Source organism: Anopheles merus, chromosome 3R (assembly GCF_017562075.2).
Source record: "Anopheles merus strain MAF chromosome 3R, AmerM5.1, whole genome shotgun sequence".
NCBI classification, from domain to species: domain Eukaryota; kingdom Metazoa; phylum Arthropoda; class Insecta; order Diptera; family Culicidae; genus Anopheles; species Anopheles merus.
The window spans coordinates 23,625,016-23,637,292 of record NC_054084.1 but is presented as its reverse complement, the minus strand read 5'-3'; the positions used below and the strand labels follow the sequence as shown (position 1 = coordinate 23,637,292).

General features: G+C 45.0%; 2 protein-coding genes and 1 long non-coding RNA gene across 4 annotated transcripts; all 3 read left to right on the top strand.

Annotated features, from left to right (window-relative positions):
• Nucleotides 1-1,009, top strand: LOC121596841 (ATP-dependent Clp protease proteolytic subunit, mitochondrial-like). The gene is made up of 2 exons (XM_041922135.1): nucleotides 1-141; nucleotides 212-1,009. The coding sequence occupies exons 1-2, from the start codon at nucleotides 100-102 to the stop codon at nucleotides 845-847; spliced, it is 678 nt and encodes a 225-aa protein (XP_041778069.1). The 5' UTR covers nucleotides 1-99; the 3' UTR covers nucleotides 848-1,009.
• A 93-nt stretch (nucleotides 1,010-1,102) lies between these two features.
• On the top strand, nucleotides 1,103-2,314 carry LOC121596843. The gene is made up of 4 exons (XM_041922136.1): nucleotides 1,103-1,347; nucleotides 1,415-1,579; nucleotides 1,667-1,828; nucleotides 1,930-2,314. Exons 1-4 carry the CDS (start codon nucleotides 1,270-1,272, stop codon nucleotides 2,101-2,103), a joined length of 579 nt encoding a protein of 192 aa, XP_041778070.1. The 5' UTR covers nucleotides 1,103-1,269; the 3' UTR covers nucleotides 2,104-2,314.
• Nucleotides 2,315-6,559: 4,245 nt separating this feature from the next.
• On the top strand, nucleotides 6,560-11,312 carry LOC121595442. Of its 2 annotated transcripts, XR_006005164.1 has the most exons (6): nucleotides 6,561-6,621; nucleotides 6,782-7,020; nucleotides 7,111-7,207; nucleotides 7,275-7,427; nucleotides 10,659-10,787; nucleotides 10,904-11,312. It is a non-coding gene; the product is annotated as an uncharacterized LOC121595442 (long non-coding RNA). The 2 variants fall into 2 exon arrangements; XR_006005163.1 differs by having other exon boundaries at nucleotides 6,560-7,020.
• Nucleotides 11,313-12,277: the final 965 nt, after the last annotated feature.

Genomic DNA, 12,277 nt, shown 5'->3' with positions numbered 1-12,277 from the left:
AGCCGGCTGCTGCTGGTGGATTGGACATGATTACGAAATGTTGTTTACATCTTGCATTCGTGTCTGCCGCCAGTGTTTATCATCCTAATCGCATCCACAATGAATAGAATAAAGTCATTTTTACCGCATTTAGCTTCCGTGGTAAGTAGCTGGAGAGCGTCCCGTATGCTTTTCTGCACGCTGACCCGTGTTGCTTTGTTTTTGTTTCTAGCGCAAACTGCATGCGACCAACAAATCATTCCTGAACCTGGTCCCGATCGTGGTGGAGCAAACGGGTCGGGGAGAGCGGGCGTACGACATATTTTCCCGGTTGCTGAAGGAACGAATCATCTGCCTGATGGGCCCAATCCATGACGATCTGAGCTCGCTGATCGTGGCCCAGCTGCTGTTCCTACAGTCGGAAAATGGCACGAAACCGATCCACATGTACATCAACTCACCGGGCGGAAGTGTCACGGCCGGGCTGGCCATCTACGATACGATGCAGTACGTGAAGCCCCCGGTTGCTACGTGGTGCGTGGGGCAGGCGTGCTCGATGGGCTCGCTGCTGCTTGCGGCGGGAGCGCCGGGAATGCGCCACTCGCTGCCGAATGCACGCATCATGATCCACCAGCCGTCCGGCGGTGCCCAGGGACAGGCGACCGACATTCAGATACAGGCGGAAGAGATACTGAAGCTGAAGAAGCAGCTAACGGAGATTTATGGCAAGCACACGAAGACGTCGCTGGACGTGCTGTACTCGAAGATGGAGCGCGATACGTTCTTGAGCCCCGAGGAGGCCCAAACGCTGGGCATTATAGACACGGTACTGGAGCATCCTCCCTCGTCGACGGAAGCCGCGTCGTAAAAATGGTGGGGCGGTGCGTGGCGCAACATTTCGTTTGGTGTTACTGAACTGGGAAGGAAATAAGGAGGGATGATATATAGCAAATTGTTTAATTGCGTATGCCTTTCCTGTCGTTTGTGTAGGAAATGAGAATTAATTAAATGATCGAGGCTTAAAACTTTATTTTTTTTATGAAATTTTCTCTCGATAAGCAAACTGAAGCTAAGTTTGGAGTAACACAAATTGTTATAATTAATTTTTCATTATTCTTCATTTCCATATCTTTTGCCCATCTTTTGTCGCACCGGATTCAAATGGTAATGATGCGTAAAATTAAATTAACCTATCTCTACGCTTCGCAGATTCCGATGAATTGAAACAAATAACTAGCAAAGTTTTACTACCGTTTGGGTTAGTTTTAGCCAAACTTTAGCACCCACGACATGCCTTCCACTGTTTGGTGCTACCTTTTCGCCGTTGCTGCATTGGTTTTCGTTCCCGCCACCAACGCACTGGGAAGGGTGAGCATTAGCGTTGGACGTATTCCGTTAAGTTGCTTCGTAATTTAAATTCCCTTCGGTTTTGCAGCGAAATAAAGAGCTAGTGATTGATAAAGCGAAAACATGCCAAACGAATAAAACCGAATCATTTTTGATAAAGTTCATCGTTCCGGCAAACTTCACGTCCAGCAACAATGTGGTGCGCTTTTACGGGAACTTTTCCGTCGTACAACAGATTCGACCGCCGCTGGAGGTATGCCACGTTGAAATCCAATAAGAATATGCGCACTTGTCGTGTCTTTTTTTTCTTCAACGGTTTCCACTTCCAATTTCAAAACAGCTCACACTAGTGGCGTATCGCTGCACGCTCGATTTGCAAAACTGCCAGCGGTACAATGCGGTGCAGGTGCCGAAAATTTGCTCCTTTTTGGCCGACACCAACTCGTTCTGGTCACCGTTTGTGCGCAGCATCGAGCCGACAGTGAAGTGCCCCCTGCAACCGGTGAATAGCTAAATCTGTTCATTGTTAGCCCCATTAGCACCGTTTTATTAATTTACTTCTTTTTTTCTGCTTTTTCTTCTGCTACTTCTTACTCTCGACAGGCAACGTACGTGTTTAAGGATTCCGCGTTTGATTTGAGCTTTTTTACCAGCTTTCCACTGGACGGGTACACCTGGCAAGTGACGATGAAGCTGTACAGCACGGCCGTCACGCCGAAGAAGGAAGTGTTCTGCTTCGCTGCGCAAGCTACGCTGAAAACAGTCCGCCGACCTTAGTCATCGTGTAGTTAAGGGAGTGTAAAGTCTGGTGTAAACGGGTGAGCTCAGTCTCAGCTTTTAAATAAAACTAAATTATCAACAAGTTTTACTACACCAATGAGTAGGAGGTAGAGGATGTACTCTGCCAAAACCGGACTTTACCGCAGGACTCCACACAGCATAACACGGAGCGCAACATAACACTTCAGCGGACTTCAGCGATTCCTGCGCAGGCCTGCGCCGGGTTAGCGCCATCTGTCGGCGAAATGGACGAACTATTTATGGCGGCGGAGCAAAAAAAAAACGGTCAAAAAATTTAAAAATATTGGCGCCCATTTTTCGTCCGCTTCTTCTCCCTCCCTCACCCTGCCTTGCCTTACTTGCGCTTCAGCCCGTGCCTTCCGCCGCCAGCTGATTGGCTATTGCGGTGTATGCGTTGATACTCATATGTGCATTGCGGTTGTGTATTGTTATTGGTGGGTGTTAGCATTTATTAATTTGTGGTGTGACCTTGAGACGCCGTGGGAGAAGCTGGTTGGGTTGGTTTGGGATTTAAAGTGTTATCGGTGTATTGATGGTTTATTTTATTTCGTGCCGCTGCTGATGAGACCATTCGATGCCCCTGCCAATTGAGGGTGAAGAAGCCTATTTAAAACAAGCGTAGGAGAACGTCTAACACTAATCTAATATTTTTTGATTTGAACATGTTTGATGCTTCAACGACCTTCTATGCATCATGTAGCACAGTGTATAATGGAAATAAAATAACTTTTTTGAAATGTGCAGAAATCTGTCTCGAGTTTTCGGGTCGCGACAGACACACACACAGCGCGGGGAAAGTGACCGTTAACTCTATCATGTCGCGATCCCCCATCCCGCCCGGCGCTAGGGTTGAGGATGCTACAAGAAAACTGAACCAACCGTTCTACTGATAAGGTAGCCGTAATCGATCATGCGGGGGGAGGGGAGTGCGTGCTTGCGCGACTTCAGGGGTGCGTGCTCGCGAGCGCGCTTTCGTGGGTGCGTGCTGGCGTACGCGCTTTCATGCTCGCGGGCGCGCGTAGGTGCGTGTGTGTGTGCGTGCGTGCGTGCTGGCGTGCGCGCGTACATGCATGTGTGCGCGCGCGCGCGCTTTTGTGTGTGTGTGTGTGTGTGAGTTTGCGTGAGTTTGCGCATTGTGTGAGTTTGCGCGCACGTGTTTGTGTGTTTGTGTGTGTGCGTGCGTTTGGAAACCCCAAAACTATTTGATTCTGATGGGTACATTTTCAAGTCCATGCATTTTCGATCTCGCTACCTGAGCGACAACACAACCATTGGCATTGTCATCTTTGCGATCGGCTCTGCTGTTGGGGGTATTAAAAAGACACATGATTTAAGCAAACGTGCGTGTGATTTGTTGCACATTTATTTCTAATTCAGCTAGCGGACGCAAGTGGAAACAACATTTTGAATTGAATCCATACAAAAGAGGATTCTGGATTTGTTTATTACGGTGCGCGTATGGTGCTGCACCTGTCCGTCCAGAATCGGGCGTCTTGTTGGCTTGTCGGTATCGTGACGCCGATTGACCAGCAATGCCTTGGAATGGGTTCGGATCGGTAGGTTCATGTTTTGATCGAGTGCATTCCGTGCATTTGTCGCGTCACAGCGGTAGCCCGGCAGCAACAAAGTCAAGACAAACTCTTACCCAGGTGTGGACTGCTACGCTTAGTTCTTTTTATTGTTATTATTATTATTATTATTATTATTATTATTATTATTATTATTATTATTGGCGTAATAGCCAACGCGATCATGCCGGCCTTTTCAGGACTTGAGTACCACGTAGCCGGAGCCGGTGACTAATCCCTTGCTACGGCGGACGGTTCATACGCGATTTGAACCCACAACGAGCATGCAGATGTGCGTAATGATGGCGGTGCCGCGGGCCCGCTTCTATCCAGTGTGCAACTTGCATACTGCCACACTGTCTCCTGTTCGATGCATACGCAGCAGGCAAGGGGAAGGATGCACATCCACAGTAAAAAAAAAACCCCGTCATGAACCAGCGGTGGATCTAACGGACTAGGCGGTCACCGAAGATCTCTAGTCTGTAGTATGCCGTATGTCCACAAGTGGACAGATTATTAGCGACAAGGGCCCCCGGAAAGATGGTCTTTAGGGCTCCGTGGCTGGAGAACCATTTGCACCTCCCCTCCCCCCATGGCGACAACAATTTTAGGGCCTGTGACCGATGATCGTAGGGGTCCCATGGCAACCCCCCCTCCCTATCCGCTGGAAATTTAAGTATACTGTTCAATCTTCCAACAGCTGTGTGTCAGTACCCCCTCCTCAGGGGCCTCAATTCGTCTTTCCGCCTTTCATGAACACCTTCCTTTCTTTGACCGATGGATCATAACATTCCGGAAGAAATTACATTTGACGACAGTTTTGCATACACACACACACTCACAACCATGCGCAGGATGCTTAGCATATCTATGTAATCCACAACAGACGAAAACAAAAGCTTAGTGTTATGCTTAATGCTTAGCACGTTCAGTTCGATGGCAGGCCCCAGGGACTGCCAGTGGACTTTCCAGTATGCCGATTTCACAATCAGCTTACGTTCTAGATGCCGGCGGAACGGAAAGTTGATGAAAATCAGCGCCGGGCTGAACGTGTTAGAGCGAATTAGGGTTCTGCGCGTTGCACAGCAAACCCTCCATCGTGCGCTAGTGATTCCGTAGTCATTTGTACATTGCATCGATTAAACTCATTGCGCTTTTTTGGTTTGATTTGTGAAAATGTAACTTCATCGCAGCAATGTGTGTAAACGGTTTTTTTAAGCGCCACAGCATCTCATGAGCATTGTCCACACGCGAGAAAGAGATAGCGCTATGGAGGGAAAAAGCACGGACGACGGCTGACAGCGATTGGCCGTCTGACGCACCAACACATTCAAACCTTCGACAGCGCGCTCAGGCGAGGGGTACGAGGCGGAGCCAGGGACGGGTAGCTCGACGAGCTGCTCGACAAATTTGCCGTTGGAGGGAAAGAGATGGCATGATAAAATTCTCCGAACGGCATGATTTCTTCCGTCGCTTTGCGCAGCGGGCTACATGACCAACTATAACGATAGGAAACATCATTTCCGATCTAATCTAGAAGAAAGCAACGAAAAAGCCGCATCACAGTTGATTTTACAAGACTTTTTCTAAATTCCCTTAAACTGGTGCAGTTTAAGGGAAGTTTAAGGCCCCAGTTTAAGGGAATTTGCTCGAATTCCCGGTTATTCGTGCTCGAATATGTCAATTGGGTCAGTTTTGTTAGCAGAATCGCAATGAAAATAACGCAGCACACTTGGAGGGAGAATTCAGAACGCAGAGAGAGAGTTTATTCAACCTAGCAACTTATTTTATACCCTACCTCCTGTCACTTGATATACTCATGCCAGGTAGCATCACGCCTGACAGTGGTGAACCATTATTCCATACCAAGGTGTTTTAAAATGACAAGGTGAAGTTGTTCAGAGCAAAATGACATTTCTCGACTTGACATAACTGTTCCGGGGGCTCCGAAATAAAAATCGGGGAGGGCTGGTGCGGGGTAATGAAATTTGTATGCAGAGAGTGACAAATGTCTCCCAAAATGCCACCCAGCAAAAGCAAGGTGTGTTTATTAAGAAGGTGAATTATTAGCTGGTGTTCCGGGCGCCATCATTGAGTATTGTTATGTCAAATCGCGTGCAATTTTCAATACCCCCCTCCAGCCCTTCACGATTTTAAAACCGGAGCCCCCAGTATTGTTATGTCAAGTCGTGAAATGTCAATTAGCTCTGAAGCACTTCACCTCCTAATATCCATACACCTTGAGCAAAAGCGATAAAAATCAACCTTCTAAATACAGGCGGTCCCCGAGATACACTGTTAATGGGGACTGAAAACGGCCGCAAAATATCGCGTATCTCGAATTTCCGCGTAAGTCGAATCTCGTGATTTACAGCTAAAATATCACTAATTTTCGTGTAATTTTGCAAGTAGGGGGTGGTTTTAGTCACTTTATGAATTATTTGATATGATTCTGACTGAATATAACAGTTTCAAAGCTGTTGGAATAGTTTTTAACATTCGATCAAAACGGAAATTATTTGGCAACTTACAATTGATGTGTCAAATCAGTACAATTTGCTCAAAGAATTGTCAAATTTAGAAAACCGCGTATCTTCGAATCCGCGTATAAGAGGTACCGTGTATCTCGGGGACTGCCCGTACATTATCCTTCATTCCACCAATTCTTTTAAATGAACCTCGCACGCCGAAATATCATTTGAATTTTTATCGGGGTGACTGTAAGTGCCTACCAAATAAACTTTTTGCACATCACGAGCACGAACACACCGCGTTGTTTTGTATTGATGTTCTGACTGACAGGTCGATTTGACCGAATGCATTGATGCATTTTCTGTCTTTTGCTTTACTGATATTCAGTGAAACGACAAATTTGACATTGATTATACTGATTTTCAGAAAAATATGTATTACTGAAATGCATTGAGTAAATTGTTTTTTTCCGAAAATCAGTACAAACATGTCATTTATGCTGAAAATCAGTATAATATTCTTTTACTTAACCGTTTTAGTGAAAAACTTTACTGAAGCAAGATGAGAAAATTTGCTGTGTATATACAAAACAAATTAATGGTTTTTCTTTTTAGCAAGCTTTCGTCTAAAAAGGATAAACAGGATTTGATCCAACTTGTATCGGGGCACCCTATGCTCTGGCAGACCAATCATAACTTCTATAATAATAGAATACAGACTGCCGGAGCATGGGGGGAATTAGCCAGGCATCTGGCGACCACCGTGGCCAGATGCCAGAATATTTGGCACCAGCTCCGGTACAAGTACCGAGCGATAAGGGTACGTGAGCTGGCAGCGATAGAAGAAACTGGATGTAAGTAAGAGTAAGGTTTTCTAGACGCGCGGCAAATGTATGTAATAAAACACATTAAATCGTGCTTATATTTATTGATTATAATTTCAGATCCCCCTACGCCTCCTAAGTGGCACCGGTACAGGCCATTCAGCTTTCTGCGGAAAATAGTTGATAAGTCGCTGAGAGCGAATGGTGTGGTATGAAGGTAAAACAGTTTAATTTCTGTAAAAACGCAAACAACTTATTATTTCCTTTTTTTTCTTTTTTTGTAGATAGAACGCTCATAAACAAATGTGATGGGGCCTCCAATTGCCTCTTCTACGCTGCGACCCACAGCAGAATAGGAGAGCGCCGCTGCGGAGAGAAGGCAAGAGATTGCATTCGGAGGCGCCCATTTTGAACGAATCTGCTGATGCCGAGTAAGGGTAAGGAATGCACATATTTGATACAGGGTTTTTCAATTAAGTTTAGACTAGCGGCATACTTTTTTTTTGAATCGTCGCAATAGGTCTCACTATAGAGCGTTACTTTTTCACTCTATAGTGAGACGATGTTGGCGAGTGAGTTGTTGTTAGGAACGGATAACTTGGATAATGTTTGTACCTTTGGTCCTGTACAAAGTGTATGAGAACCAGGTGGTTTCAAAGGCTTTTTTTTATGACAAAATTTGAACGTCATTTTTTGACCGAATGGGTGAAAACTTTTCCTCCAACAAGCTTTCTGGCGACTTGCAGAATATACAAACAATCTTGGAATCTTCGTTCTTTTCACTGAAAAAACTACAAAAACACAACATCTTATTTCTTTTTGTAAGCGAAATCAAATCTGAACGGAATAAAATCCATTTTTGTGTTAAAATAACACCTTAATGAGGAGACCAATGTGTACTAGGCAACAGAGGCGAACCGTTTCTATTGAGTTTTATTTCATCCATTCTGTCAGAATGTGAATTTTTATTTGCGAAATAAGTTGCTAATTTGTATGGTAAATTTGAATAAGTTGTCAAAGTGTACGAGACCATCTGGTCTAAATACACTTTGATTCTGACTGTAATTTGCATTGTTCTTTTCCCTAACACTAAATACTAAGACGGCGCGTTGCATTTCGTTGCACAATCGATGTAGTTGCCGCGATCGCTGGAAATTAACGCTGATCAGCCTTTGGGGCCCTTCACGATTCTATTCAGTTTTATGTATGGAGTTTGACAGTTGGAGGCTGAAATCATGTAAACACTCCATACAAAACCACAGACAAAACTAGCCTGCAATTTTCAGTCTAGATTATTCTAGCCTCAAAGCTAGAATTAGATTCGAGTACCTGCTCGAAAAATGGCAAAACATGGTGGTGTTTACATTTTTCCCAAGGTGTATTAAAGAGATCTGGTGATGGAATCCAGAATAAAAGTGTGTGTAGTCTAGGTGGTCTCATAGCATGTTTTTAATCACTAAATTTTAATATCACTTTTTGACAGGATTAATAAATTTTTTTTTCAAACATCCTTTCTGGAGGCTTGACGAATACTCTAAACGCTCTTGAAATATTTCTTCAGAAATAGAAGCCATAAAAATCAGCCATCTAAATTCATACACCTTCGGATAAGCCCACCTGTACATTATAACCCACTTAAAAAACTGCTATACAATGCAAACAGCTGACAGGATGAAATTTCAGCCTACGAACTTAAAACGGAAAGAACCCCAATGATGACTTTTCCGACATGTCTCATACATAAGTTATTCAACAGGTTTCGTGTATGTTCGGACTTAACTTAATTATTATGTTTACCAATTTACGTAACAATCTGACATCAAGATAAAGAAAGAAATCGAAGTTATTGACAAAAATATACCGATTCTAATGTAATATGGAAGAGCTGCATTAAAGTGCGCTTAAAACCATTCTTTCTCATATTCTTTATTTCTCTATGCTTCAAACAAAAACCGAAAGGGATACTAAACAAAGGAAAAAAAAACATTCAGCAGCATACAGCTGTGGAAAAAAGTAACGTAATACTTTAATAATTTCAACTGAACTTAATATTCTTATCTTTCTGGCTCCTCCCTGAAATGTGGAAAAACGGATCGTCAAATGCTTGGCGTGACCAGCAGCGAAAAAGTGCCAGAAATGTTTCGTTGGCTGTTCATTCCTGCCATGCAATTAAAGCGGAATGCAACGGAAATAGTCTGATGAAGCTCCTGGGCCTCCCTATACACTGCCCCACCCGAACCTTACCCCCTTCCCCCCCCACCCCCTGCACCCCAGTGGGTGGGTGAGCTAATGTAGAAAAACTAGTTTCTTCCGTGTTGCGAAATGAAAGCCCCTGTTCCGTTTGTTGGCATGAATATTCATAAAGAGAAAGGTTCCAAAAGTTTTTCCATCCATCAAATTCGCGGAGGGGGGCCTCATCATCCGCCGTATTGGTGTCCGCGTTTTACTGTTACAAAAGGTGACTGAACTCGGTTTGCCGCAGCGTCGTGCGTGACAGGATTGCTCAATTCCTTCGTCGTCCTCAGCTCCCTGGCCGGAAGGAGGGTGGTGGGGGGGGGGAGGGGTTTGGAGGGAATATAAAGCATTTTTCCTAAAACGTTCATCTCCCCGCTCCCACCATTGCAAGGGTGTTTTCGGTTGCCAGCAAGAGTGGCAACAAACAAACCCTGCAGTTTGCACACAAAATATTGCATCAAGCTACCTGCGACGTGCGCGTTTCCTTCGTGTGCGTAAGCTACGCAAAGAACTACCACGTGTCTCCATTATTTCTCCCCCCCCCCTCTATCTTTCTCTCCCTCTCTGTCTCTCTTCCTCTCGATCCGTTTTCATGCGGCCAGCGAGCCAAAAAGCGGACCAAAGTGGAGCGAGCAGGGGGAAAAAAACTTAAAATGTGTTAATGAGCTTTTCATCCAATAATAATGATGGCTTTTCCCACAGATCATTCAACGAAAATTCCCAAAGCCAAAAGGGCAGCGTTCCAGCTCGGCCCCACCTCCTTCCCACTACACCGTTTGCACACTGGCCTCCCGAAGTGTTCGTGCTTCCCACTTTTCGGAAGCTCCGTAGTTTTTCAAGCAGCACAAACGCGAACGTTCTGTGTCCCGCTCACTTTGCCTTCTCTCAAAGTGAAGATCCCATCCCTTGCACCCAGTTTCGGGGGCAGTTTTTAGTTGCGGCTTTTGCGAGTGTGCATCTTTTTTTTTCGTTTCGTTTCCTTCCGTTCCTGGCGGGTCCCCCCGGCAAATGGCTGCATCTCGAATACACTTTTGGTCACGTTGTTTTGGGGGTCCGGTGCGGGGTGGGGTCCGCAAAACACGCAAGGGTGTGCAGAAGTGGCGTGCGCATCGGAGTTCACAAATTGTACGACGTACGACCAGGCCCGGTAGTAGTACCCCATGCACCCCTGCCAGCCCTGTGTTACACTTGTCCCGGGGCCAGTGGCTGTATAAGGATGTGGTCGGGCGTGCAGCGACAGTTTGCGCTGGAAACTTGTTGACGAAATTGGCCCCTTTTTTTTGGCAAGCCAATTGCGATCGGGTTGATCGGTATGCGCGCGGTGTGGCCGAGAGTGGATTGGGAATGGGCGGCGGGCGGGTGTGTGTGGTGCGCGGAAGTTTTGGGGACACGACCTCTTTTGTAATTAACCGTGATACATTTATTTATTTTAGATACACACACACGCTGCAGGTGGTTCGACGGGGGAAGGTTTCAATCGTGGAAGATGGACCGGTTGGGTGTTTGAAGCGGATAGGTCTCGGGACACGGCAGCTGGCTACGCCGTTTTAAGCTCGTTTAAGGTAAGCTATGGCAATAGTTATGTTAAATTAGTTTTATTTAATAATATCACCCAAAGAGCATTTCGGAAAGTTGGTCGCTTGATTAATTTTGACGATTGTTTGTAATCTATTTGCAGAATAACTAATATACCGGAGGCAATTGTCCTGAGAGCGAAATCCAACGTTACATGATGTATTTGAAAATAGCGCCGAAGTCCTAAAAATGTTAAGCATAATTTAAAAAAAAGTGTAAAAATTGCATTATCTGTACTTCGTATGCACAGCGCACATTAAATATATTTCTTCATTAAAATCAATATCAGGGGGTTACTGCGATAGCTCCCCATTCAAAAAAAAAGAACAAAATAAAACAAAATAATGCACCCCAACCCCCCGCCGTGCATCAACCAAGTAGGCAGGGGGCATCACTTACAACGTGTTTTGTGGACAACCTGTGTCCATGTGTACAAAACGGGGACGGGGAAAATGACACACACACAACACGGGGTGTGCGTTGTTTCGCAAACAGCAAACGAACGCGAAAATGTAAGGAATAAAAATTAAAATTTTAAATTACGAGCAAGACTTTTTGTTGCTGTTGTTGGTTGTCGTTGCTCTGCGCTGCTGGCTGTGCATCAAACGCTTGCTGACCAGTAAGGGAAAAGGAAATTCCTTCGTACCTCACCGCGCGTGTGTGTGTGAGTGTGTCCGCTTCCCGTTTGGCTTCCATCGCAACTACGATGCGGATGCGTTTGGCGATGAAAGGATGATGATTGTTGTTCGGTACAGGAAGATGTGCATCGTAATGCCGGGCATCGTCGCCACCGCAACCGCAATGCGTTCCAGGCCAGCAGCAGCAGTGAGCGGTGCCGTTGCCTAGAGAACGATAGAGAGAATGAGTGGAAAGCGACAAGCGGCACCCGGGCCAGGTATGGGCCAAAGGTAAACGGGGGCCTACCGAAAAATCGGGAACCTAAAGTGGCGATGAGTTTGTTGTTGCATGATGATGATGATGATGATGATGATGCGGCACAAAACGGTTACCACCCCGGAGGGGGGGAGGAACGGATATGCGTTTTGTGGAGTGAAGTTGGTGCTGCCAGTGTAAATTGATTACCGAAAAAACGACTGTTGATTTTGTATTGTTTGTTTTGCCCACAAATTTTGCTAAAATTATTATTTGTTTTTCTTTTTTTATAGAATTAAAAAGTATTTTTCTTTCTACTAAATTATTGAGTAACTTTTAACGTCAAACCATCTTCATCGATCATCGAAAGGGCCGTTTTGTTGCAACCGTCCCGTCCCCGTTCTGATTGTCTCCGTTCGTTTTGATACGATGCACATCAAAATGCAGTCTGCAATTCCTCAAAAAAAAAAATAAAAATAAAAATAAAAGAAACAGAATCATTTGCAGCTGTACGATAATTAAATAAACTATTTGAATGCTTTTGTGTGTACGGAATCGTTCTCGGGGTTGAACGTATGTAGAAGCGCAGAAATGACAAATGTCG

Bases quoted from the DNA above. Each gene is read 5' to 3' on its own strand.
- LOC121596843 (XM_041922136.1), top strand. From the start codon at position 1,270: ATGCCTTCCACTGTTTGGTGCTACCTTTTCGCCGTTGCTGCATTGGTT. The intron at 1,348-1,414 runs GTGAGCATTAGC...TCGGTTTTGCAG, and splicing joins CCACCAACGCACTGGGAAGG to CGAAATAAAGAGCTAGTGAT. The intron at 1,829-1,929 runs GTGAATAGCTAA...TACTCTCGACAG, and splicing joins TGAAGTGCCCCCTGCAACCG to GCAACGTACGTGTTTAAGGA.
- LOC121596841 (XM_041922135.1), top strand. From the start codon at position 100: ATGAATAGAATAAAGTCATTTTTACCGCATTTAGCTTCCGTG. The intron at 142-211 runs GTAAGTAGCTGG...TTTTGTTTCTAG, and splicing joins TACCGCATTTAGCTTCCGTG to CGCAAACTGCATGCGACCAA.